This window comes from Taurulus bubalis, assembly GCF_910589615.1.
Source record: "Taurulus bubalis genome assembly, chromosome: 10".
Classification (NCBI taxonomy): domain Eukaryota; kingdom Metazoa; phylum Chordata; class Actinopteri; order Perciformes; family Cottidae; genus Taurulus; species Taurulus bubalis.
Window position 1 is genome coordinate 4,122,040 of NC_136598.1, and position 27,557 is coordinate 4,149,596.

The 27,557-nt window shown below is 42.8% G+C and overlaps 1 protein-coding gene across 1 annotated transcript; it reads left to right on the forward strand.

The window, feature by feature from the left end:
* Positions 1-337: 337 nt before the first annotated feature.
* map3k10 (mitogen-activated protein kinase kinase kinase 10) lies at positions 338-27,557 on the forward strand (the record flags this gene model as incomplete). The annotated part of the gene is made up of 11 exons (XM_079225307.1): positions 338-1,280; positions 17,942-18,122; positions 19,038-19,186; positions 22,275-22,450; positions 22,820-23,066; positions 23,772-23,858; positions 23,986-24,124; positions 24,909-25,021; positions 25,101-25,399; positions 26,000-26,534; positions 27,157-27,557. The coding sequence occupies 11 exons, from the start codon at positions 338-340 to the stop codon at positions 27,555-27,557; spliced, it is 3,270 nt and encodes a 1,089-aa protein (XP_079081433.1).

The window sequence follows — 27,557 nt, forward strand, 5'->3', positions numbered from 1 at the left end:
AAGACACAATAGTGGAAACAATCAATTAGGTTTGGGGAGGTTACACTCATTGTTTGACCCGATGTAAGTTGTCCCTGAGTGAACTTGACTTTGGGAATACATGTTACTTTCACACTGGCTAGCAACAGCACAGCAGCAACCGGTGACAGGATTTGGCACAGTTTCAGCAGCGAGATGTGGTGATGGGGGAGAGCAGTTGCAGCTCTCTGATCCTCTGATCCCCTCTCCCCCCACTGCTGGTGGAGGACGTCTCGTCTCTGTCAATGGGCCATGTATGGATTTCGTGCTTGAGTTGACTGAGGGCAGGCCTACAGCGTCAAACATCAGTTAGGCTGCCATGAACCCATACGGCAGAGCGAGCAGCACGGCAGCCCCACTGTCCTGCACCAGCTGTGGGGGCTGCTGCTCACCGCCTCCCCCTTGCCTAATCCCGCCCGGGCCCCCCTCATCTACTACCTCTTCCTCCTCTTCCATTCCCCCAAATATGACCCCGCCGCCGCCGATGTGCCCTGCCCCGGTACTGCAGGTGGAGAATGGCAGCAGCTGGAACTCCTCCACCATCTCCTCCTCTGGCTCCCCAGACTCCCACCCTGGTCACCGCCGTGGCACCAACAACCCCAACCCCTACTGGACGGCAGTGTTCGACTATGAGGCCACAGCAGATGAGGAGTTAACCCTGCGGCGCGGGGATCTCCTTGAGGTTCTCTCTAAAGACTCCAAAGTGTCTGGGGACGAGGGTTGGTGGACAGGCAAGATCCAGGACAAAGTGGGAATCTTTCCATGTAACTACGTCACAAGGGGGGGCGCCGCCAACTACCAGCAGCTGACCGCAGGAGGGCTGGTGGCAGACAGGGTGGGTGACTGCCCCTTGGAAATAGACTTCTCAGAACTCATCCTGGATGAGGTGATTGGAGCTGGTGGGTTTGGGAAGGTGTACAAAGGAGTATGGGGGAGAGAGGAAGTAGCAGTAAAGGCCGCCAGGCAAGACCCCGATGAGGATATTAGTGCCACACTGGAGAGCGTGCGGCAGGAGGCCAGGCTGTTCTGGATGCTCCGGCACCCCAACATCATTTCTCTGCGTGGGGTCTGCCTGCGGGAGCCCAACCTGTGCTTGGTGATGGAGTACGCCAGAGGGGGGGCTCTGAATCGAGCGCTCGCTGGAAAGAAGGTTCCCCCGAGGGTTCTGGTGAACTGGGCGGTCCAGATCGCCACAGGGATGGACTACCTGCACAACCAGGCATTCGTACCTATCATCCACAGAGACCTCAAATCCAGCAATAGTAAGTACTGCAAACAAGTGAAGCTTATCTTCATCAGTGAATGGAGTTTGCTCAGTTGCCATGGAGATGTTTCAGCCTTTATCATGTGACCTAAACTGTTATAACAGGTGTTACTTACAGGTTGGGGATCGTAGCCCTGCTATCATATGACCGAAATGTGGCCAAAGGTGCTAAAATATTTACACTAAGTACACGAAGATATTCTTTGTCACGATTTAATTCCCAGGGTCAATAATGAACCTAAAGCTCACTTATCTAACTCACAGCTGAGAGGCTCAGCACCAGGTACATATCTGAGGCAGCATACATGTAAAATAGCAGCTCAACAAATACACAAAACACAGCTTCACTATGAACACAGCTAGCTTATAGTAATGCAGTCTAGAGCAACAGTCCTGTAATACAGTACACCTTCATGAAGGTTATTTTCAGTTTTTGTTGAAACAGGTTTAAAGAGTTGATTTAACTTTAAGGTCATATTGAAGAATGTAGTTTGAGCTGCTCAATTATAATGTGTTGAACTGAAAGCTGTGTCTAATATATGGTCTATATTCATTAATATTATGGTGATGCATGTTTGAAAGCTCCAGAAAAGTGTATTTTTCTTAGAAAAACAAGCATTATAACTTCATAAAGAGAGGATTTATTACAGTGTATTTCCCCCTGTTTATCTGTTCTTAACAAATCAGGGGAATAAAAGTATTTTGTTGGTTTGACAGTGATAATGACAGAAGAAGGCAATTTTTGGCTAAAGTCATCACAACATGTTCCCTATAGTAACAATAGATGTTGGGAGGCCAGCTTGGCTTGTAGGTATGTCTTCAGTGAGGAGACGGTCTCCTGTAGTTCCCTCTCCCCGTCCTTGTGAAAATTATTTTTGATACGTAATATATTGCAAGACTCAAGGAATTGTTCGACATTTTGAGAAATACGCTTATTTTCAAGCGCTAGAAAAGAAGATCGATACCACTTTCACGTCTATATGGTAAATATGAAGCTATAGCCAGGAGGCCGTTAGCTTAGCACAAAGACAACAGAAACAGAGGGAAACAGCTAGCGTGGCTCTGTCCAAATTACCTGCACCTCTAAAGATCACTAATCAACACATTTCAACTCATTTGCTTAGTCCGTACTAAAACTGAAGTTAGTGCGAAATCAAAATTCATGTTTTACAGATGGCGGATGGACTATTTCTTGTCCGGGTGCTTTGAGTCAGCTGGTAGAGGCGCTGGTAGAAGATTTGGTTTGGATTTGGTCAGACTAGCTATATCCTTCTGTATCCAGTCTTTGAGCTAAACTAAGCTAACTCCTATAGAATAGTCCTTAGCAGTATCGATCGTCTCATTTCTTATTATCATCCTTTAAAATGGCAAAATATTCCACCTTCCGCAGAGATGAATTATTTTACAGTACAGTACAAATACCTTATTCATTTAACAAATTAACCAATAAAAAAGCGGATAATGCAATATGTTGTTGTATTGATTTATTGTCCCACTTCTAAAATATACATTGACTTGAAATAGTTTCTTTGATTGGCCTGCATTAAATCCTCCGGAACAAATAAGTCGACATTTACAAACGTACTAAGGTCATTCCGCTTTCTCGTAATCATTCCATGACTTTACAGAAATGTGATTATCAAGTGTTTCCGTTGAATATTAACATACAGATGTTTTTTTTTCTGGGAGCTGACACTGGATGAGAAAGTTAAATTGAAGCCAGCAGGAAGGCCTAAGTCCTGGAGAGCTGGTCTCCTTCTGCCATCTTTTCCCTGTCATCTCTCTCTCTGCACCTCCTTCTGCTACTCATCCTCCTCCTTCCTCCCCTCCTCAAGGAGAGCATTTCTGCTCTGCAACTCACTGGGCTATTTTTGGTCCTTTGTGCTACTTGCTGTTTAAAGACGCAGTTGCAGTTGTTGGTGCATCAAAGAAATAACACACAGCGAACATCTAAGTGCATTTTATGTGTGTGTGTGTGCAGGTCAGAGTGTGTTTATATACGGTATACAAATATGGGTGGAGTGTGCAGGATGCAGACAAAAGGCCTTTTAATGTGGGAGACAGGCAGAAAGTAAGTGTAGCTTGAACGCACTCGCTGCTTCATCTTCCCAAATGTTTCCTAACCTTCAATCCTTCGTTCCGTCTTCTTGAGACTCGGTCTTAGACATGCATAACCTGCTTCCATGTCTCCCTCCTCCCTGTGTGGCTCAGTAACAGTAACGATAGAGGATCAGATGCGTATTGGACGCTGCCTTTCCATAGTGACATGGGCACTGCTTCTGTGTCACTGAGTCATACAGCTGCTAGCCGCTGTCAGCTGCTGCACAAAATGTCAGTGCCCCAATTTAGAGTATTGTCTGTCTGAAAATAGCAACTGAACAAGTGCAGGGATGTCTCTCGAAGGGTTCGGACCCTGTTTTCCACCCTGTGATGACTGAAAATGTGTGGGTGCTAATCGTTAAGTATGTGATTAAACTGTGACTCACACCCATGTCCTGAGGGATGTTAGCCTGGCGATGCCCAGAAGGCTGAAGCATGGAAAGAAAGTGAGAGAGAGAGTTAGAGAGTGAAACGATTGGGAGAATAACAGGGTGGAATAGATCAGGTTGTCGCGGGAAGATAAGCTCGGGGACGAGAGAGAGGAGCTGCATGTTGCGAGAGAGCCGATCGATGGGAAAGAACAAGAGAAGGAGCTCACGGGGGATAAACAGCGGTTCATCTCAGTTTTGGGTTACACCTCAGCTCATTGTCCAGGTGCGCTGGTCTCAGGTGTCCTCTTGAAACCGCCGACCACTTGGCATCACTGCGATTACAGAGCAGCTCAGGCCCCCGAGCCTCTCCTCTGCCTTCCATCAGCCGGCTTCTGCGCTCAGTAAAAACACAATCCGACAGTAAGATAACGACTCTATCTTCTTCTCCCTCAGAATAAGTCATCAAGGCAAAACGTGACACTGCTCACAGACTCTTTTTTTTAAATGTTTGGCTCACTTGCATGCTTTCATCTAATTTTATCACAGCCAAGTTAACGTGGCGTGTCTGCGTGTCTTGTGAGAGTCTATTGTAGTGTTGTAGGTCGGTTAAGGCGCACAGTGGGGAGTGAGTCTGTGTAACGGGGATAATCTGATTACCGTGACCTCCTTAGAGTGATGTCACAGCATGTTTGTGGGTTGGCAGGTCAGAGCCCCCTTACCTGTCACTCTGATCCTGGATCAGCTTCTAGTCTCTCAAAGCATAGGGCACCAGTCCTCTTTGATTGGCTCGATTGGCACGTGGGGTTAAAGTAGAAACAATGGAAAGATCCAGAGTGCTCTTGATCACTGTAGACACTATAGTGCGAGACAAGGCTGCAACTTTCATCAACGGTTTATCTGTTGTTTCTTTTCTTGTAAAATCAATTAATTGCATGGTCTTTAAATTGCTGGAAAAAACCCACAATTTGAAACATTCAAATGTAATTTTGTTGTCTGACCAACTGTTCAAAACCAAAATATATTCACCTTAATATCACAGTAAGAAAAAGAGAAACTAATCACATTTGAGAAGCTTGAACAGTACATTTTTAAAATGTTGTTAGTCAATCAATTTATTAGTTAATTTAGATTGACTAATAAATTAATCCAGTAATCAATTCAGAACCATATGAGACTATATATTGATGTTGTCTATCATTATATCCTAATATAACTAATGTTATTTTTTTCATAATTGCAAGGCTACATCATATTTAATTAACATATGTAAGCGAGTAGTTAGGGTAAATCAATACCACCACTTTATATGCAATAATTATATATATATATATATATATATATATATATATATATATATATATGTATATATATATATATGTATATGTGTGTATTTATTGCATATAATGTATGTATATGTAATTCTCTCTGTCAATATATTCCAAAAGCAGAATAACAGAATAATAGAATATATTGCAACTGTATTGTATTTGTTTCCTACTGTCTGTGGTCACTTACTCACCTGCATAAGTTTGGATTTCTACTTTTTGTAGAAGGTTTTAGGCCACAGTTGAAAAGATCTAACTATTGTTTATTAATAAAGTGGCATAGTGACACCGAATTCAAACACAGGTATTACCAGTGACCACCTTTAAATATATTTCTCTACATGTAATTCAATGTGGAAGAGAAATCCTAGAGATGATCAGAAACATCTACACTTGCATGAACAAACGTAATCTGCTGATGAGAACCATGTGATACAATCAAAAGCTCCAGAACAAATGAGTAAGAGGACCTTGAGTTGATCTGCTTCATTACCACTGCCAGGATATGAGACTGAGTCACGGTTCCTTTATACAGTAGGGCCTTCGTGTACGTTACTGACACTTTATATAGAGCTCTCTAGAGGCTTTCAGTCAGCTGAAGGAAAGACAATACAGGTGAGCTGATCACCGGTCGCAGTGAAACACAGGACAGGTCATATCTGTCCCTGCAGGCTGCTCTTACAGACAGCTAATGTCATATTGAACATGTCTCACTGTGAATACACATACAGCTAATATCTCTCTGTCCCTTTGAACTCCTGTTGGATATAATGTCTCTTTATCCAACTCTTATTAAAACAAATGTGAATATTAATTGTAGTGTTATGGTCTCAGATTAAGCTTCTGTGATGTTTCACTGTAAATGCAGAGTCTAAAAGACCCAGCTGACATCAGCTGCTGTTTTGACCGCTGTAGCTTCAAATGACGCCATGTTTACACAGTCAACAATCATCTGAATAATGGGAAACCCGTGTCTCGAGCAGGCTTGTCAAGTAGGAGCCTGTGCTGTTTGCTCATTGAGTTTGCTATTACAAAGCAAGAAAAGACTAATTAATGTAACCGATCTCTTTGGGGTTTTTCTTTTAATTTTGCTGTTATACTCGCTACCATGACATGAACAACAAAGCACACTGTAATAGCTAGTTAACAGATTAGCGAGGCGAGATAAGGCGAATACTTGCTGTCATAGAAAAGCCTGCATCTGGCTGTGTGTGTGAGAATATCAGAGCGAGTCTGTTGAGGAAAGGATTAGAGTGGAGGCCTGTGCCGGCTGATAATCCCTCAGAGAGACAGAGCGGTGGAGGCCGAGACTGTGACTAACTAGAGTGTGAGCTAGCAACAAGACGAAATGGAGAGGAAGAAGCTGGTATCGCACGCCTTTTAGCCAAAAGTGGAGAAGTATTTCATGGTCTGGAATGAGGAACGGTGTGCATGTATATGTGGATATGGCTCCTATTGATGTAGGGTGCAGGTTAGTTTCGGATATGGTGGTTGGGGAAATGGCTGCAATATACTGCATTAACCCTTCTTAAAATCCCTTTTCAGTGAAATCAGTTTCAGCGATAGCAACCTGGAGCTATTTACACCAGCTGTTAATATGTTCAGGCTTATAATGTTAACGTATGTGGAGATTTCGGCATCCAGAGATCATGGGCCATACAACACAAGTTCTAATGTCGAGATTATTCTTCACTAAAAATTCACAACCAGTATCAAACTGCCAGTTTGTTATGAAGCTAATTGAACCCACTAAAAAAGTTAGGTTGCTACAATTACCTGTTTTGTGTGATGGCCAACACAACTGACCTGACACCTGAAAATAATGCGGTTTGAATCACATTTCCCCAAAATAACACAACATAGCCAAACTCAAGCTCAAGCCTTTAAACCATCATGCCAGTAACTCTAGTCTCAAAATAATGTACCTACTAAATTTAGTTAGATTAGCCAGTGTTGCCAGATTGAGCTGGTTCCGCCCAGTTGGGTTACTTTTGATTAAATTTGCCGGGTTAAAATAGTGTTGGGCTGGGAGATGACATTTGGGCTGCTTTTGTCAACATTTGGCAAGGTTTTGAAAATATTAGGAAAATAAGATAATATAGAACAACATATTGATGAAATATGCATTGTGTGGACTAACTCATATAATTGAGACATTTCATTTGAGAAGTATTTGTTTGACATGAGTTGTAGTCATTGGTTGTTTGGGATAACAGAACAACTACTTACCTTGATGTCATCATCACATGGGATCTAAAATCTGTAAAATCTGCCACAGACTGCCTGAATACTACAAACTGAAATACATTCTTCCATGTATGCATATATGAATGCAATTAATTAAAAGTCATACCTCGGTGTACAAAAGGTTAGTTATCGCTATGCGTTTAAAGACAAACAACTGTACTGATAGTTCCCAGGTAACTTCATTTAACAGAGCAGAGTTTTGATGGAGCAGAGATCTTTGTCAGGCATTGTCAAACATTTTGTTTGAATTTTTCTAAATATTTAAACCTGGTAACTGGATCAACACATCTAACCTGGTTCTTGATTTTAATAACAATGTAATTTTTTTAATTTTTTTTTATTACAGTTCACAAAAAGAATCATACTCATTCTAAACTGTATAATACTACTAAATATCCTTCTGTACCAAAATAAAACAAAGGCATAACTACAAATGATAGGCAGTTAAGTTTAATAGCTTCATTTTTTCGATTTTCCCTTTTAAAACTGTATTTTTTTGTGTGTTCAAGTTATGCCATGGCTTGTGATGCTACAAGGATTTACAAAGTTGATCCGTTGACCCTGACAGTTGTAAAATGCACCACATTCAAAGGGTTTTGAAACACGAGGGCAACATGTTCACTGGTGGAAATTAGGCTCTTGGACAGGATGATAACACGGCTGGCTGTGTTTTAATTTTTCATTTCTGTGGGAATGTCTGCAAGCTTAATGCGTGTAAGTACACGCTGCAACAGGGCAATAATGACCCCATTCTCACACAGCAGCCCAAGACACAGCGAGGGAACAGGACTCACAATGACAGGAGTCACTGCAGGGGGAGGAGAGAAGGATGGGAGATTGAGGCAGCGAGGGGCGACTGTAGGCCGTGAATGACAGAGCGGAGGGATGGATGGAAGCAAGGCAGCATGGGTAGAAGAATGCAGTGGCTGTGGAGAAACCCCTGGAGGCTCGGTTGGGAAAGGGAATAGATGGATGGGGGAGGGAGACATGGAGGCAGGAATAGGGAGAAGTACAAGGGCAGTTTGAGAGGAGGTCAAACCATTCTTATTTCTCTCAGTGAGTGGGCTACAGATTAAGGCTAAGGCTCGTGATGGACTGTAGACTGCAGTTTGCCACTATCTGTGTCCGTCTGCACTGTAGGCCTCATTATATCAATACACCTCAAGTTCAAGTCAAAGGCACATTTTATATCGACAACCATATAAACAGCAGCGTGTGTAGGTAATAATCTGACTACTAAAACAAATGATTTGTAATGACAAGCATTTTTTCCAAATCATGTTCTGATCACAAAGTACATTTCTGGGCATTGCCGTTTGAATAAATATATTAACTATACATTTTCATTAGGTCCAGCGGTACTTTTCGACCAGACTGAAACATCCCAACAACTATAAAATGGATTGCTTACAATTTGGTGGAGATATATCAATGATCCCTAGGATGAATCCTAATGGGATCCTCTTGGAGATTTTTGTTGAATTCTTACTTTTGTTGGCTATATTCATTCAGACTAGACATCTACTGTCATGTTGAGATTCAGTATCTCTACTGCAGCTCCAATGGAGTACATTTTCAACAATCTCAGACATCAAATGTGGGTAAAAATATGTGTCAGGGCATTTCATTTTAGACTCACCGTCACAGCAGGGAGAAAACCAGAGACCGACAGTAGCTTTTTCAGACCAGAATGCAATGCTGCCACAAGACATGATATACATTTTTGAAGAGTTGATTTTACTTTGTCTCATTAGTAGTGAGCTAAAGACGCAGGCTGATGGCTGATGGCATAACACAGTGAAGAGTATCAGGGTTTTTGGAAGGACTTTGGACTGTTTTCAGTTCTCTGGCACAATGTGAATTCGGCCACACTGCTAACAGATGTTTGTACCTCCCTGGCTGTCAGATGGGAACACTGCTGAGTTTCTGTCTGTCTCAGTGAGTGAGAGAGAGACACAGGGAGAGCTACAGTAACACATCTACACCAAACAGGGACACCCGGTCAATGGCTGCAATTGAATACACATGCACACACACGCATTGTTTTCTCCACTGCAAAAATTGATTTGCAGCCAGTGAAGACTCCCCGCAGCTCTCTTTTACTGCGGTGGCTCACTGTGGACCTGCCAAGCCTACTGACACACATTTACACATCCTCCGGTTGTACACTGTTGCACATTATGAACTGAATAATGCAGCTGAGTAACAGTTTTAATCATAAACACACCACATTGATGTGTGAAATAGATGCACTGTGGTTTGATTTGCTGTTTGTGATCACTGTTCAAATGGCCGTTAAGATTTGGTCACATTTTGGATCATCCAACTGCACGCACGCACACACGCTGTACACCGGTGGATTACATAGTTGCAGTGTATTTGCATAAGAAGACAGAAGGCTGGAGGATCTTATTGCTTCCAGGGCTTCTAAATTGCTGTCTGCAACAGCCCCAAAGTGTATTTTATTTGACTCTGAGTCAGAAGACAGGCAAACAGCAGTGCGGTAAACACCGACGCTGAACGGCACAGGCAGTGCCTTTCCTCACCGTCGCCTCGAATTCACTTCAGCTCTTCAGTCACGAGAGGTCGTCTGAAATGAAAGTCATGATGACAAAGTGTAACCGCTCAGCTCGCGCAACAGAGACAATACATTTGTGTCTCTTTTTTTTAACTTAAGCTATCAATTGAATAACGCTCCTGAATATGAGCACATTATGACTTTGTGTTTCTCACCACTAGCTCGGGCTGAGCTGTACATTTCAGCGGACAGTAATGTCACACATTCACACTCACATTGGCTCCTCCTGGGCTGCTGTATGTTCGGTGGCTGTTAACTCTGCTCTTAGAGGATCATTGTTGTTTGCCAGCACCCTGGCACGGAGAGAGGGGAGTCGGGCCAAGCAGAGAGGGCGCTGGGTGTCCCCCGAGCCGAAAGAGTCTGTATAGTCAATACTAATGTAATGTCTTATGTATGTTCCCTATGGAGAGACATTGTCATGTTGTACACTTGAACTAAGAGCTCAGGTCCATAGATCCACATCTATATCCACATATATGGATGTTAAATTGATTAAAATGACATGCAATGGTAACCACTGCTCCTTTTTACAATGCGTTATTGCTTTTATCAATTACACCTTGTGCAGCCAGTGACTTTTCAGTTTTGTCCTTGTTCAGAGAAGAGCCTTCTTTCAACAGGATTTTCTTCATTCCCATTCATCTTAAAACAAGTGAAACACTGCGTCAGGCCGAGACTTTGACTTCAGACTTGGACTCAGTTGTTTTAAAGTCAGAGGAAATAGTTGCAATGAATGGATTTGCACTGAAACTATGAATTAAGTTTGTTTGTGGGTGCATGTTTTGCATCATAATTAATAGGAAGAATAGAAACAGACTTGAATGTGTTTGTTCCCCCAAAATTGATTGAAGAAATAGATGACACTGCTGGTGAAAAAGTTTTTCCCATCTATTAGTTTGAATTAATTCACACATTGTTGCACACAAAAGCGGGATGGCTCTGTGCAATTCGTCAAACTAAAGAATCCACAGAAGAAGCTTAAATCTCTATAAAAATTCAAACACTGTAAGTACCCCCTTTTTTTCTTACCACACACACACACACACACACACACACACACACACACACACACACACACACACACACACACACACTCTCACCGCGCAAAAATAGCCCAGAGAAAGCCGCCTCATTTAATACCTCAATCTCTTCTGAGAGAGAGGCTGCCTGGTCACACGAATCTGGCAGCTGTGTTTGTGAGGAGACAAAGTGAATGGCTGCAGGGTGAAACTGTGCCACTGCGCGGCTCAGGATTAAAGCCCCGATGGCCTGTGGTGGTACAAGTGGAGCCAAACAGGGTATCAGTGACATGGGAGCATACTCACTTCGGCCTCCATATCAAAGCATGGGGGAATGGGAAGAGATCCGGGGATTCGCTGCACGTTCTTCTCTGCTGCGCATCGGTTTTAAGTCTGAATTGAGTGTTGTTTATGTGCTCTAAAATATGCTGTGAATGTTCTAAAAATCGTCTCTGCGGTGTCTTAGTGAAGCATTTTCCATACTGTTGTATTTCCCAACTTCTAGATTACTAAACTGAATGGTTTTAATAGAGAAACAACAGCTTTGTTTTCAAGCTGTAAATCTATTATATTCCTCTGCGTTTTAATTTTTCACACTGTATTCAAACTAAATAAACTTGTATTTTAAATAAAAGAAATGTTATATCTTCCTCGGCTTGAAATCTTTTGAGAAACGAGATGTGTGAAAGCCGAAGGGAAATGGAGAGACCTATTGAGATACAAAGACATCTGGTATGTGCTGCCAGGAAAATGACAAAAGCTCTCCCTCCAGTCATCTCTCTTTACCTCTAGCGGCCCGCGTCTTTTCATCCGCTCATTATAACCTTCTCTTTCGTGGTGCTTGTTCCTTTTCTCCTCCATCTCACTCTCTGTCTCTTGCTTTTTCGTACTCTTCCTCCCTGGCTCTTCCTCTCTTTTCAGCTGCTTCTTTGCCATATTTCATTCTCCTCCCTTGCCCTCATTTCTGCAGCTCTTCCCTCTTGTCATTTTGTCCTTTTCTTGCCTCCTTCCTCCTCTCATCCTCCGTATCCCTTCCCCCATTCAGCATCTTCAAACCGCTCTTAGCTCATCTTCCAGCCCCCCGACACTCCCACCACCTCCCACATTATGTACACACAATCTACCTCTCAGTTTTTGACTCCCTCCACTCTTTTGCTTTCCCTGCGTCTCTTCTTCCCCTTCTCCTCCCCGGTGTGTTGTGCTGGTAGCCAGGCTGGCGACAGCTGCAGCAGCAGACAGTCAGACAGTGGACACCGGCGGAGGGAGGGAGGGGAAGAGGGGATGAAAATTGGGCAAAAGGGGGGATGTGAAGATGAAGCGTCAGTCGTAAGGGTTGATGGGGGAGGTTACTTTATTCACTGGCAAGGTTTTGATCTTTCTTTGAGACGGAAACAGGGACGTGGGAGGGCGGGCTGCTCGGCATCCCAAAGGCCCGTATCTCCTCTGTGTTGGTGCACCGTCGGCGCGTTGCCATGGCCGCTGAGTTGCTGAATTTGTCGCCCTGACAGACGGCTGGGACCCGCACTCAGGTGGGGGTGTTGTGGACTTTGTTAGGACCTGATTTGCTGACTCGGCACCACGGCAACAGCTGTTCCACCCTGCAGGCTACACCTGTTTCTGCAGACGAGAGGAAGAAAAGGGAAGAAGGATGGATAAGCTTAATTTATGGTTCTGCGTCACGTCGTAGGTACGCCGTCGACGTGACCGAGCGGACCAATCACAGCGCTTGCTGTCCGCGTCAACGCGACGCGTAGTTAGGATTTTTTGGAGGTGCACGTCAGGCTACGCCGTCGGTACGCCGTTGACCTGACGGAGAACCATAAATTAGGCTTTAGAAAGAGAGAAAGGAACACTTCATGTCACCTTCATGACGGATGTTCTATCTTTTATCTTTGTCTTGTGAAGTTAATTCCTGATACACTGAGCATTAATTATTTGACACTTCATTAACCCTTAAATATTTGGTGTAAATAAATGCTCTCATCCCAACAGATAACTTAAAAGGGGAACTCTGTCTATTTAGTATTGGCCTTCCCAGAAAGTTGGCAAACTTGGAACAGGCAGGTTAAAAAAAATAATAATACAAGTAAAAATAAAGCAATAGATTTGTGTCGAAACTCTAAAAACACTGGATGCTATAATTCCCATAATGCATCATTCGACCCTCTCATACCTTTTAAACCGCCAAATCTTTCAGACGCATGTCCACCAGTGTGTAACACAGGTGTGTCTTTGAAACGATGTGCTATTTTCTCAGACTGTAGAGTCACAGAAGGTGCTTTCAGTGTTCCCCTTTAAACAGAACATTAAGCGAGAGGGAAAGAAAGAAAACAAAGCATCCTCATGGGTGCATGCGGGTCGTCTTCTCTTCTTTCCCAGCGTCATAGTCTCGGTCTGTGACCTCTGCCCTTGTTACCATAACAACAAGTTAATGACACAGCAGACTGAAGTGAGCCAAAATAACACGAAACAACAACAGTGAACCAGCTTTGTGTTTTCTCCTCTGTTCATGGTGACTCTGAAGAATGAATTGATGAGTGACGCTAGCTCAGCAGATTTACCTTTGTGAAGTTCACATTTCATATTTCATCATCTCACCAGATCAAGTGCAGAATTCACTGGTCTTAATGTGGTGGGAGAGGTATTTGATTTGTAATTTTGACAAAAAGTAAAAGGGCAGTTTTATCGTTTTATCTAATTCAGTTTTGCCGATTGATTATTATCAATTTTATTTTATTTTTTAAAGTGTGTTTCACCTGTAACTGGACAAGACCAACAGCAAGATTGTTCTCATACTGATATCTGATTTTGATTTGGCACTTAGAGGTCTTTGTTTGCTGATTAAATTTGCATTAGATAAGAACAGGCCAAAGATAGCAAAATAAAAAGGGACGGTCAGTTTCATCACTTTATTCAACATACAATGCAGATGTCTAAAATATTGTTGAGCTCAACCAGTTGGCAACAAAAACTGGAAAAACCTGCATCAAATGCTCCATAATTAACCTGTAACGTATCCTTGTGTCCCTGGTTTTGTTCTGGAGGGAGTTTCCAGATGAGAACATCACATGCCAAACATGTTTGTTCATGGTGTCATAAACTTTGATGTAAGTGGCTCTGACAGAAACACCATCACTCAGAAGACCTTTTACTGCATTCCTCTGTGGAGAAATGCTTGAGAGGACTGATGTGTCACCTGTGCTCGCTGCACTGACTATAGCCACTCTGGAGATCATTAGTAAGGTTGAAGCCTCCATCAGTGTTTGAACAGTGGCTCAAAGTTATTTCTCAACACTTAGCTGGGGTCAGGGTCCAGGGATGGAGGAGAGAGCGGTGGCAGTCTAAAGGTTAAGTCAACAGTTCATCTTACGTGGCAGGAAACTGCTGCTCTCTCTCTGTAGGCTGAATGCTGACAATCAGCAGGTGTTTGTGACAGCTGATCAATAACTATGTGACAGGAATGCAACATGCCATAAAGATTCACACTGTGGGCCATCAACCTCCAAGTAGTCAGTAAAGTTCTCCTCCTCTGCAATTAATGACAAACTGGTGCAGACCCCCAGTGTGAGTTATCTTCACCAGGCAGCACACAGACCCGTTTTATACATTATCTGATTATCTCCGCTGAGTAGAACCCATTTTAAATCTGGGTCATGGACCTAAAAACTTGAACGGGATCCCTTTCCAATACTTATTTATTAATGAACTTGATACTGAAATAAAAGTTGTTTAATTTTCAAAATGTGATTCTTGTCATCTAGCTATCTCCATCTATTCATCTATCCAGGTCCATCTCTTTGGTTTGGAGGGAAAAGTCTCAATATCTATGGGAGGATTTGTAGGTCACAATTTAAATTGGTCCAGCGCTTTGGTTTATGACCAAATACCTGCAAAACTAATGGCATCCCCACCAGCTAGCTGTACTTTAGTTAGCATGCGTACATGCTTAATTAAAATGGTAAAAGACAATACCTATAGTTAAATATGAGCATTACTACTACTCTAGTTTTACTTTAACCTCACCACAGAGGCTTACGATCAAAAACACACTTGGGACCTTGTTGTTTACCCGTCCTGCTGTTTGGTTTTCATCACAGCCTCACGGAGCTGCAGCGCTCGTATTAATCAGCTGGACTACATTTATTTCGCTGCTCTTTGATGGTTACAAACATAAAACAGGTCATTGATGAGATAAAGTCTAATTCATATCAACTTCGTACGTAAGAAATCATCGACTGAAAGCTTAAATGTCCACTGACATCATGGCAATAAGGTGCAGTGAAGCAGCAGTTATTATTGTTGACTAATAGTAAAGTAAAACATATTATTGTGTAAATAATCAACTGTGGCATTTCCCATAATGCTTGTTGCTATGGAAGACTTGGTAGCAACCACGGCGCTTGTCAGCCGTATTTCTTGCTTTCTTCTCCTCCGTGTGCATTACTTTATTTTGGGATAGCATTTCCAGCAGCATTGCATTGTGTAAAAGCCACACTGTCCTTGAGGACGTGTTCTTCTCCCCTCACTGCGATGAGATGTGCTGTCATGCGGGTGTTATTTGTGTATCGCTGCCCTTCAGGTTTCTGTGCTTCCAGCCGAATATATAAACATGTTGATCTTTGGTGTTTGACGTATGGCTGGAACGCTGGCGGCTGTGAAAACCTGTGGCGGGGTTAATGAACGAGCATGCGCAGGTGGCGTAAAGAAGCGGCACGGAGGCGTTCTGGAGGTGTGAAAGTAACACGATGGTGTTCTAATTAAATCTGGAGGAGAGCTCACGTTCAGCTTCTGTAAACCGTCCTCCATTCAGTTTCTGCCCCTTGGTTCTCTGTCCTCTCTGCACCCTCCCTCCTGCAAGCATGATGTCCTTTTGCCCGTATGGATGTGCTCCATATTTATACACACAAAACAAACCAGGAAAGGCACACACCCATCTAAGCATGTAGCCACACCGTCTTTCTGAGTTTCACTGGACTCCATCTTTTATTCTGCAGAGAGACAGAAATAGTGTCAGAAAAAAAGACAAGACCCATTTAGTTTATACTTCTAATCTTTCTAGTTCACTACATTTTACATTTTACTATTTACACAAGGAAAATAGTTGTTTTATTATAAATAAATACACTGTTTGTTTCATGACCTGCTAGATAATGCAATAATATGCTAATAATGAAAAATGCCCCATAATAGAGATGTGAACATGTCAAATACGATTAAATACGACTAGATTAGATTAGATTAGATTAGATATTCCTTTGTTAGTTCCGCAGTGGGGACATTTGCAGGATTACAGCAGCAAACAGGGTAAAGTGCAAACAAGAGACATAGTAAAATCAAAACAAGTAATATAAATAATAAACGGTAAAAAAACTGTTATAAAACAGGAAAAAAAACTACAATACTGAATTATATGTTATATATAAGAATAAATATAACTATTATTATGAACAGTGTATTAATATTGCACAGGTTGAAGTGTTTTTAAAGTGAATAAATAAGATTCAATTCTTTTTAAGACTAAGAAAAACAATACCATTCGAGAAGCGATAAACTTTCTGATGCTCCACACATTTTTTAATAGCAATTCATCTGCAGATCATTTTCTTTATGAAATGTTTTGCTCATGAGATGTGAACCTGCAAAAGTTTAGCAACTTTGCTTTATAAACCTGAAACGAGTAATTGATGACTGGACCGATTGTTTCAGCTGTAATATAAAGTAGTTAAACCATTACACAAAACTACAAACATTTAAATACTGATCACATGTTAGTATGTTAGTAGAAATGTAGCACTCTGACGGGGAGCTGCTGCCAGTAAAATATTAAATGCAGAACTTTAACTTGTAGTATAATATAATGAGTGTATTTTACAGTGTAGTTCTGCTACTTTTACTAAAGTAAATGATGTGAATACTTCTTTCTGACGTGGAAATATGTACAGGCTGGTCGGAGAGCAATTATTTATCACTGAAACTGGTCTCCTAGCGAGCTTGTGGACAGAGCAGAGCACAGAGAGACACACCTTTATCACGTGAAAGGTTGCATGTGTGTGTGTAAACAAAGACTTCGCTGTGTGTGTGTGTGTGTGTGTGTGTAGCCTCTCTCCACCACCCTTTGCATACGCCTGTAGATAAATGAGAGAGAGAGAGAACAACTCCCTCCTGCCTCCCCGTCGCCTGTGATGTACAGTCCAAATATTTCCATAGCCCTCACACGTAAATGAAGAAGGAAGTCGTACATGGAAAAGAGATAAAAGAGTCAGAGAGTGGAGGTTAAACGGAACTTTAACAAGGATGCTGTGGCCATTTAAATGAGGGTACGGGGAATATCCACTCCTCACACGCTGCTGGACCAGTGTGCCCTCCAGCAGAAACCTGGCGAGCACACTGGTGTGACCACGCCTGCTCTGTAAACACCACTGTGCTATTGAACTTGCACAGCTTTTACATCTTGTTTTTGAATGTGAGACAGTCTCGTTGGGTGTTTGGAGAGTTAAACTTGACTTCATGGTTAGGTTTTCAGTGTTTTTCTGTTCTCAGAAACTCTAAAAATGTTGATGATTTACCAGTCTGTCCTGTTCATTATCAACGTTTGTTTAACAATTTGCTCATAAAGTGTCAGAAATAAGTGCAGAAAACGAGCATCACAGTTTTCCAAAGACCAAGTTGACATCTTCAAACTGCCTGTAATATTCAAGTTTCTATCATTAACTAAGAAAACCAGAAAAGATATACTTGAAACTAGTATATTTTTCATTCTTGAGTGAAAGAAAAACCTGATAAATTCAGCTCAACACTGCACAACACTGTTATCTTTTTTTAAATATATCTTTTTATTATAAAACATGTACACAGAAACCGCTCACATAATGACCCATGTTCCATTTTCTTTCCTTTTTTGTCCCTTTTGTAACAAAACTAAACAGGAAGCACAACCTCCTGAGCCTCTTAAAGTGTGTTTTACTTTTTCTAACAGCGACATCTTTTAACACAAATCTTCGTCTGCTCCTCTTCCTCAGTCCTCATCCTGGAGCCGGTGGAGCGGGAGGACCGTGGAGGGAGGACCCTTAAGATCACAGACTTCGGTCTGGCCAGAGAGTGGCACCAGACCACCAAGATGAGTGCAGCGGGGACTTACGCCTGGATGGCCCCCGAGGTCATCAAGCTCTCCCTCTTCTCCAAGAGCAGCGACGTGTGGAGGTACCGCCCTCGTCTCCGTGTGCCACCTCCCCGTTCATGCAGGGACGTGGCAGGATACGTTTTATACATGTATCGTGTTAAAAATCAGACTTGAATTAAGAATATTAGTCTTTTGTTTTGTCAATTACTGGTCAGAAGAGTTTTATGATGGAGATTTTTTTTTACCTCATTTTCTGTCCAGTTAACTCAGATGAGACCCGGGTTTGAAAGATTGGGATAATTTGATGTCATTTTCTGTCTGTATTGGTTAAGGAAATGTTTAGATCAATTAAGAATACTTCATTACAGTTAAAAAGATGTGAGCATAATTAGCAAACTGTAGTAAATGTATCAAAAGTTAAAATACTCTGAAAGAACGCTCCCACGTCACTTTATTACATATAATACTTTAAATAAACAGCATATATTATCCAGCATGTGTTATTATTAACACGACTGATGCATTAATGTGTAAGCAGCATTTTGATGCTGTCAATTTTATTTACCAAAAACACAGACACAGTTTTTCATGGGGTAAAAAGTTCAATATGTCTCCTGAAACAGAAGTTTAAAGTAGCATGAAACTGAAATACCACACATGTGTACTTGAATACAATACGTTAGTACACATTTTTCTTTAATAACCAATTTTAAAAAGGACTTTTCTTTGTAGCTGAAGATGTTCACGTTCAGCCTGTAACTGAACCATCCTGTCATATTAACACCGCGTTGTACTGAGTACTTTTTATTTAATGATATAAGCAATTTTTTATATTTAACACACAAAAAATAGTGCAAGGGTCAGTTCCTGGAAATTATTGAAAGCTTTCTGTGGTCACTGTTAAGAGATGGAATGATAGTTTTGGGCGTCAGCTGTGACATTAAAACGTAGAAATGAATAAAAACATAACATTTTCCTCGTGTCTCTCGTCACAGTTTCGGGGTGTTGCTGTGGGAGCTGCTGACCGGCGAGGTTCCCTACCGGGAGATAGACGCACTTGCGGTCGCTTACGGTGTCGCCATGAACAAGCTCACACTTCCCATCCCCTCAACGTGCCCTGAACCCTTCGCTCAGCTGCTGGGAGGTGAGCAGCCGACCACCTGCACCCGTTGAGTGATTACAATGTCCAAGAATGCAGAGTCAATACTGCCGTTCTTGTTGAGAAAGTCATATACAAGCTTGACAGTTGTCTGTGTTTTGATTGTGACGACTTAAAATATTTATAGCAATGCATAGTGCACTTTATACACTTATGTGCAATACTGTTGTCATGTTTTTGTGCCTTATTTTACATATTTTCTTTTACTATTAGCATTTAGAGCACTGTTTTTTTTACCTTACGTTTATTGTATTTCTGTCTGTAAGGAGGACCTAGCAAAATAAGATTTTCATTGTACGGAGTAACTGTCTGTTATCTGTGCGTATGACAATACATACATCTGAACTCTTGAATCTTGAATCTTGACGTCCTCCTGCTTGTCTCACTTGTCCAATACATTCATGGTTGACAAGCAAATTTCAAGAGCTTTATGTTTTGGGATTTTACTGTACACCATTCATCAAATATGACCGTAAACACGTCACTGACGATGCAGAAAAAAGGCCTTTTTAGTGTTTTTAAGTCCACTGACTTTAAAGTGGTGTGACCGTTCTCAACTTTTTGAGGTTTCAGCTGTTTTTATTCTGCATCTGGGAGCGGAGATGGACATGAAGAGTTAAAATGGACGAGGACCGTCTGAACGGTTTCGTTAAGTTTGTTTTTACACATCTTGTGCTATCCTGCTCCCGTGGGCTGGATTTCTTATTTTCACCTTGCAAATAACCCAGGCAGCAACTATGTTAACAGTGGTACACTGTAAAATGTAATAGTGGTCCAGACTTACATTAAATGAGTTAACTTTACTCGGCTATCAAAAATATCACTTCTTACTAGTTTTTACCAAGTAACAGTTACTTGCAGGTCAAAAATAACCAATTTACTAATTATTTTCAGTAAAGCTAACTTGATACACTCAAGTAATAAATAACGGCTGCGGTCTGAGCATGTGCAGACGCCAACATTCTGTCCCCAGTACCCAGCATGCAGTTCGGCGGTGTAAAATGTTACAAATTGTTTATGTGACACAAACTGTTGTGTCGTGGTGTTTTGCGCTGTCAACGAGTGTTAGTTGTGGGTTATTAATTGTTGTTATAAAGTTTTAACCGTGACTAAAGTTATAACCCTGACACATAAATAGCTCAGACCGCCCTCAGCTGTGAGCTGTGAACATTAAATGTTGCTGCCAACCTTATGCACCACTGGTCTGCACGGCCCATGTGTTGCTTGGAATACACACAAAGTATATTTCACAAATAATTTAGTTGTTTGAAATAGTAATTTAAAGTAGGCTATATATCTTGAGTAAAGTGCTAAGTACTCCTTACTTATTATTTGAGTTACTTACACTCAAGTGTAAGTATACTACACTAAATAAACAAGTGGTTCACAACATACAATACATAGTCAACTGTAACAAGTTCCTTTACTTGAATTTTTTTAAGGCAATCGGTTTGCAAGCTTTTTTTAAGTAAGGTTAACTAATCGGATTTCACGATGTAGAGTATTAACCAGTTCTCGTTTCACAGTTCAGGTGGTCTCTGTTCAAACACACCTTCCTTATATCCATCTGCCTTAATGTGCTTTATTTTTTATTATGTAGATGGTTAAGCTTCCAGTTTTTAAAAGAGCGGTTTCAAACTGGCAGCCAACTTCCCCGCCCACTCTGCTCCGAAAGCTCTTTTCCGTCTCATTTCGCCTCTCACTCCACTTCATCTTATCCGTTCATCTCTCCTTTGTCATCCCTCGCTGCTCCCTACACTGTTTACTCCTGTCATCTTCTCACTTTCATCTCCTCTCCCTCCAACTTTTATCCCCATACTCTTTATGCTAATGTATTTATCTGTTATATAACTGTTACCTGCTATAGACTATATTTTCAGGTCGGGAAAAAGCTATTAAATAACACTGTACTTGATGATGCTTTTCTCAACATGACTTGTCTTCCAGTAGATGTAATGGCTGTGGTTTAGTGTTGGAGAGGCAGCTCTGACCACTGGAGGTGTGCACCATGTTTCTGCCACACTGTCCGTCAGAGCTTGGCTCAGGACGGTTGCCATATGCTGTCACATCTTGTCTTGTCGATGCCAACTCTACTGCCAGAAATAAAAAATAAAAATATTTAGACTTAAAATTCATGGTTGATGAAAGGAAAAGTCAGGGCATATTATATATTTTATTAATTGTATATCAATCTCACAAAAAAACAAAACCACCAATTAATTGATCATATTAAGTTTCATCTGTGGAGCCAAAACCAGATATATCTTATTCCTTCATTGTTGTTAAAGGCACATTAATGAGCCTCAGCACTGAGTGACATGTTGCTTCACCACCATGAACATGCACACTGTAGTAATATTGCACGGTATATCGGTGCTAAAAATATCTTTCTGTAGGCTAATACTAATATTAATGCCATTTGTTAAGTGTTCAAAAAGCTGGGCAGGAAATGTGACAACCCTACCCTGCTGCTGTAAATACTCACTTGAGCACCAAATGTGTGTTATTCCACAGCTGGAAATAGTCCCCAACAAATTCACTTTGACTCCTGCTTGAGTGACGTTTGATGAAGACTACCGTGCCCAGCTGGTATAGGAAATGACTGAGTCTTTAAAAAAAACTAAACTTTATATTTGAGACCATGTTTTTAAAGATTCCTGTTTGAAGGAATGGGCTTCGGTCTGAGTGCTGCAGACGAGGAATCAGAAAGATGGATTTGACGGTGTTGTCCTTTTAAGCAAGAGCGTCACCTGAAACTCCCTTTAGCTGTAAAACGTGGTGTTTTGTGAATGGAAAGAGGCATGCTTCATTGTTCTGGATATTATGACAGGATTCAAATCCAGGATTCAAATACTGCATTATTGATTAAAACAAGTTGGTTACTTTTTTGACAAAATCAAGCTTTTGCTGATATGGATGATTAAATATTCTTATTGTTAATCACTTTAAAACAGCATCTGGCAAATTAGTCAAATATCCACCATTATATGACCACTGCATACCATCGGAATGGGACGGTAAAACACATAATACATGAATTTGACCTCAGCGTGAACTTTCCCTCTCGCCTCAGAGTGCTGGAGTCCAAACCCCCGCAGCCGGCCCTCCTTCTCCAATATCCTGAGTCGACTGCTGGCCATCGAGCAGTCGGCCATGTTTCAGATGCCTCTGGAGTCTTTTCACTCCTTACAAGAAGACTGGAGGCTCGAGATCCAGCAGATGTTTGATGAGCTCAGGGCCAAAGAGAAGGTGAGGTCAATTATTATTTGCTTACTACTGTAAGTTTTAAAACCAGTCTTTGACAGGTTCAAATAAGACACTGCTTATCTGAGGATGTTTATTTATTCAAACAGAAGAGGGATTTCAACAGAAAGTCACATTTTATATTAAGGCTGAGAGGAATCTCACCACATCACTATCTTATCATCATGTCTGTCTGAGGTGTTTCTGCAAATTACAATCACCTTAGCAACAAGCATTTTTCCAAAAGAGGTGTTAGAGGATGTGCTTCTGAGCTAACACCTTCCTCTTCCTCTCATCCTCAAATCCTCATCCTCATCTCATCCTCTTCTCGTCCCCTTTCCCCTCCTCTTCATCGTCTCCCTCTTCTCTCCTCAGGAGCTGAGGTCCTGGGAGGAGGCATTGGCTCGAGCAGCTGAGGAGCAGAGGGAGCAGGAGGAGCAGCTCAAGAGGAGAGAGCAGGAGCTGGCGGAGAGGGAGATCGACATCGTGGAGCGAGAGCTGAACATCATCATCCACCAGATGTACCAGGAGAAACCCAGCGTGAAGAAACGAAAAGGACACTTCAAGAAGAGCAGATTAATGAAGCTGGGCCGAGACAGCAACTGTATCAGTCTGCCCTCTGGTGGGTGAAGAGGAAAGCTACAATTAAATCATTGTAGCTTTGTGTGCATCCATTGTTTCTTCAAAGTAGCACCTCATTTATTCTCTTTTAAACAGTATATATATATTCACCATTATATGAGAGAACATTTTAGAAAAATGATTCTCTTTGTAAAGCTCTATCCTGCAAACGTTTCATAGTTTTACCTCACAAACAAACAACTACAACATTATTTGACAAATTGGAAAATTATAAATTCCTTCAGTTTGTCAGCCAATTGATGAATGCACCTATAATTGTTTCAGCATCTGTTTATGTTAGTTAGTGTGGTATATATTACAGCCCAGGCAGACAAGGAGAATTCAGCAATTTACTGAAAAAGTAAATATTCATAAACCTTGTTCAGGATCCAGGTTTAGCAGTTCAGGTTTAATAAGTCGCTAAAGAGCAAAGGCACAATAGTGACAATCCAACAGGGACTGAAAGTGGAGACAGGTGAGCTGGTGGACGCGAGAGTCAGGAGACTGGGACAGGTGAGAAAGTCAAAGGGCATCTGATGCAGAAAGGCAGGAGATGGAGGAGATGAAAGTGAGAGGATGACAATAAAGTGAGAAGCCAGAGGTCATCAGGACGCCACTCATACTAGTCTGCTCCTCGCTGTTAGGACACGTCTGCCAAATGAGAAGTTATAAAAGTTATAACTTCTCTCTTCTCGCTCACCTGCAGGCTTTGAGCATAAGATCACAGTTCAGGCGTCTCCCAGTGTGGACAAGAGGAAGACTCAGGGAAGCGAGAGCACCACCCCGCCTGCCAGTCCGGGGGTCATACCGCGACTGAGAGCCATACGACGTGAGTGAAAACAGACGGAAGTCAGATGGCATCCTGTGGGCGAGAAAGTGAGCACAAGGTGAGAGTGTAATGTCGTCTGACTGTCCTTCAGTGACGCCGAGTGACGGCAGCAAGACGTGGGGTCGCAGTGCTGTGTGCAAGAAGGAGGACCTGTCGACCAGCAAGAAGAAGGGACGCACCTGGGGACCGAGCTCCACCCTCCAGAGGGAGAGGGTTGGCGGGGAGGACAAGTACGTGCACAATTTGTTTACATATCAGTTATGAATGAGTTTTACCCGATGAAGCCAGTGAGACCTTATGGGGTGAAAAACCTTTACTTGTATTAAAACAAGATTATTTGTGGAAATGTTTCACAAATTATTCTTGGTAAATGACGACATTATAAACACTGTTTTACTGTAACGGTCAAGTTACATATTACACATAAATTAGTTTTTTGACCCAATCCATCTAATGGGGAAAGGATGAGTTTAGACCCTGAGAGAAAATACTAGCACTGAAAGTGAACTGTTAGAATCTAGTTTTGCAGAAGGTTAGCAGCGTTTTCTAAAAGGAGGAGAAACACAATGTTCCTGCAAAGAAAATAATTTGATCACTTTCTGTTAAATGGACCCGTACTTGTATTGCGCTTTTCTAGTCTTCCAACCACTCAAAGCGCTTTAACACTACATGACATCATTCACCCTGATGGGAGGAGCTACCATGAAGGTGCCACATCAGATTATCAACCATTCATACACCGTAGGCGCAGCTACAGGAGACATTTAGGGTTAAGTGTCTTGCTCAAGGACACGTCGATGTGGGCTGACATGTCATTACTGTGTGTAGAGCGGCCAGAAGAAGAACAATTTTCTCTGCAGAAAAAATCTATGTTGGACATGATAAACATTTTTGGGGCTCATCTCTTTCTATCTGAAAATATACATTGCTGGTTATTGAGTTTGTGACATTGTTTTATGTTTTACAAGGTTGTTCAGGTTGGTTGTGTGTTGACGTCACGGTTTCTGTTTGCAGATTGAAATCACTGGGTGAGGGATGCAAAGTTTGGTCTTCCAGTGCACCAAATCTGGGAAAGTCCCCCAAACATGCACCCATGACCGCCGGCTTCTCCAGCCTCAATGAAATGGGTGAGTCTTCACTTGTCATTGTTAGTTAGCGCCAAGAATCAATCATCTCAACCCCTCGTTTATTTCCTCTTTTTAACAGAGGAGTGCGGTGAGTTTGAGGAGTCACCAGGGTCCCTGCTGCCCTCAGAGACCGGCAGTAACGGGGCGGTGGAGGACTCGGGGCCCCTGTGGGGCAACTTGGGACCAAACGCGTTGCCTAATGTTGGGAATTCGAGCTCCTGCCAGGGGCCCGGCGGGCTGGGGACGGGGGTGAACTACCAGGACTCGCTCCGTCGCTGCAGCCAGAGGAAGAAGAACGATATGCTACTGTTGGGTTGTGCCTCTCTGCTCGCGTCTGTTGGCCTCGGACAAGACCTGCTGCAGCTGGGAAAACTACAGGTGAGAAAACCACACGCAGAACAGACAGGACATCTTTTCACTTACAAAACCTCAACAGAAGAACAACCAGCTCTCTACTAGCTGGTGTTGCTTTTATAGTAGGAAAGCTCCAGTAATTTTCAACCTCAGTGTTATTCTCGTGATGGATAGAAGTTACATAATCGGGAGATTAATAGGCGAGCATAGCAAGCAGTGTTTGATGATTGTCACTTCATCTTAAACTAATACAACACCTGTGGAATGAAATAAAACAGGATGCACAAGCTGCCAATGTGTCTGTAGCATCCTGTCGAGTCAGCATGGGCCGATGTCTGCGGGGACGGTTTCCAGCACTTGATTGATTTTGTGTTTTGAGGTTTTCCGTCTGTTGTCAAAGCAGACGAGGGTCTTACGAAATAAATCATTGCGTGCACAGCGAGAGGATGAACCAAAGGGATGATGTTGATGTAATCTCTGCTGTCGTTGCTTTGAGAAGGTGAGGAAGTGATTATCATAGAAGTAAAGTAACATGTTGATGATGTTTTTCAGCTGAATGTATTTGAGTGAGACAGCAGCTCAATGGTCCGACAGCTTGTTGATGTGACCTGATGTTGTTGCCAGGTGCTCCAGGATGAGCAGGACCAAAGAGAGGAGCAGCGTAAGAAGAAGGAGGGTCTCTTCCAGCGGACGGGACGATTCCGCCGCAGCACCTCTCCGCCCAGCCGAAACCTCTCCCTCTCCCTCTCCAGACATCACGACTCTACGCTCCCCAATATGGACCCATCTCCCTCCGTTACCCTCCTGTCTTTGTCCTCTCTGTCTGACTGCAACTCCACCAAGTCCCTCCTTCCCTCCGACCCAGACGACTACCCCCTGACCCCGGTGACGGGGCTCAAAACACCGGCGGCGCCCCCGACTCCCGCCCTCAACCCGCTCTTGGACCTGCGGGCGGAGAGCTTTAAGAAGGAGCCCAACCAGTCCCTCACTCCCACCCACGTGTCTGCAGCGATGGCCCTGAACAGAGGACACAGACGGACCCCTTCGGAGGGAGCGATACGACCCAGAGCTCACACCCTGGGACACCACCGGACGCCGTCAGATGGAAGCATGCCCATGCCTCCTCCACCGGGGGCACCACACATCACTGCTAAGAAAGGTAGGGGACAAATAGTGTAGATCATGTTTTTTACAATGCTGCAGATCAAAGTGCAATGCCAGTTCATTCAATATATGTTGAGACATGTTACTGTTGTTTTGTTTTATTTATCCTAGAAGTCTCTTGAGAAATATTATTTCTTTAACAGGAACAAACTAGACACAATGGCAGCGTTTAATAGTTAAGACACACAGTCTCTCATATGGTATTGTTGTTGTTGCTGAGGACAGGGACTGCTTTGAAATCTTTTCCCTTTTGGTGCATGCAAGACTTGTGGAAAACTCTGCCGTCCTGGATTGTTAAAGCTGGGGGAGAGAGCCTGCCAAGATTTAAAAAAAACAGCAGCTCTCCTCTCTCTATCCTAAGGCCCTCCTGCCAGGCGAGCACAGGCATAATGCATGCACTCCATTCAGGGCCCTGTAGGAGAACTAGTCAACCATCATCGACTAGTCATCGATCGTGATCCTGATGCGGTTACAGTAGCAATTCTATGAGAGCTTTCCTCCTGTTTTCTTTGCAATAGTGTGGGCCTGCATTTATTTCTTTTCCAAAATGAAAAGATATTCAGGTTACTTTCAGGATGGAACATTTATTTATTTTACATTCTTCTTGTCTTACTCAGGTGCACAGGTCACCCTGGATGTCGCCCGTCTACCCGACCCCTCCATCATCTTTCCGGCCCCCCAGCGGCGTAAAGCCCCCGCTCCGCCGATCCCTGACCCGGTTCTTCTCTCCCTCATTAGCCCTCTTGAGCGACCCAAGACGCTGGAGTTTGCCCCACGGCCTCGGCCCACCCCGGCCAAGATGAGAGCCGACCCCTGGAAGCTGGGCTCCCTCTCCCGGACCCTCAGCTCGTCGCCTGGCAGCAGCTGCGACAGCCCCCTTGGCTCGGGGGACAGCAGCGCTGGCACCCTGCGACCAAACCTGATGGACATGGACGTAGAGGGCCAGAGTTCGGACCCGACTATCCCTCTGTGTGGACAGCGGAAGCGTGCCACCCTGTGTGGACAGCAGTACTCATAG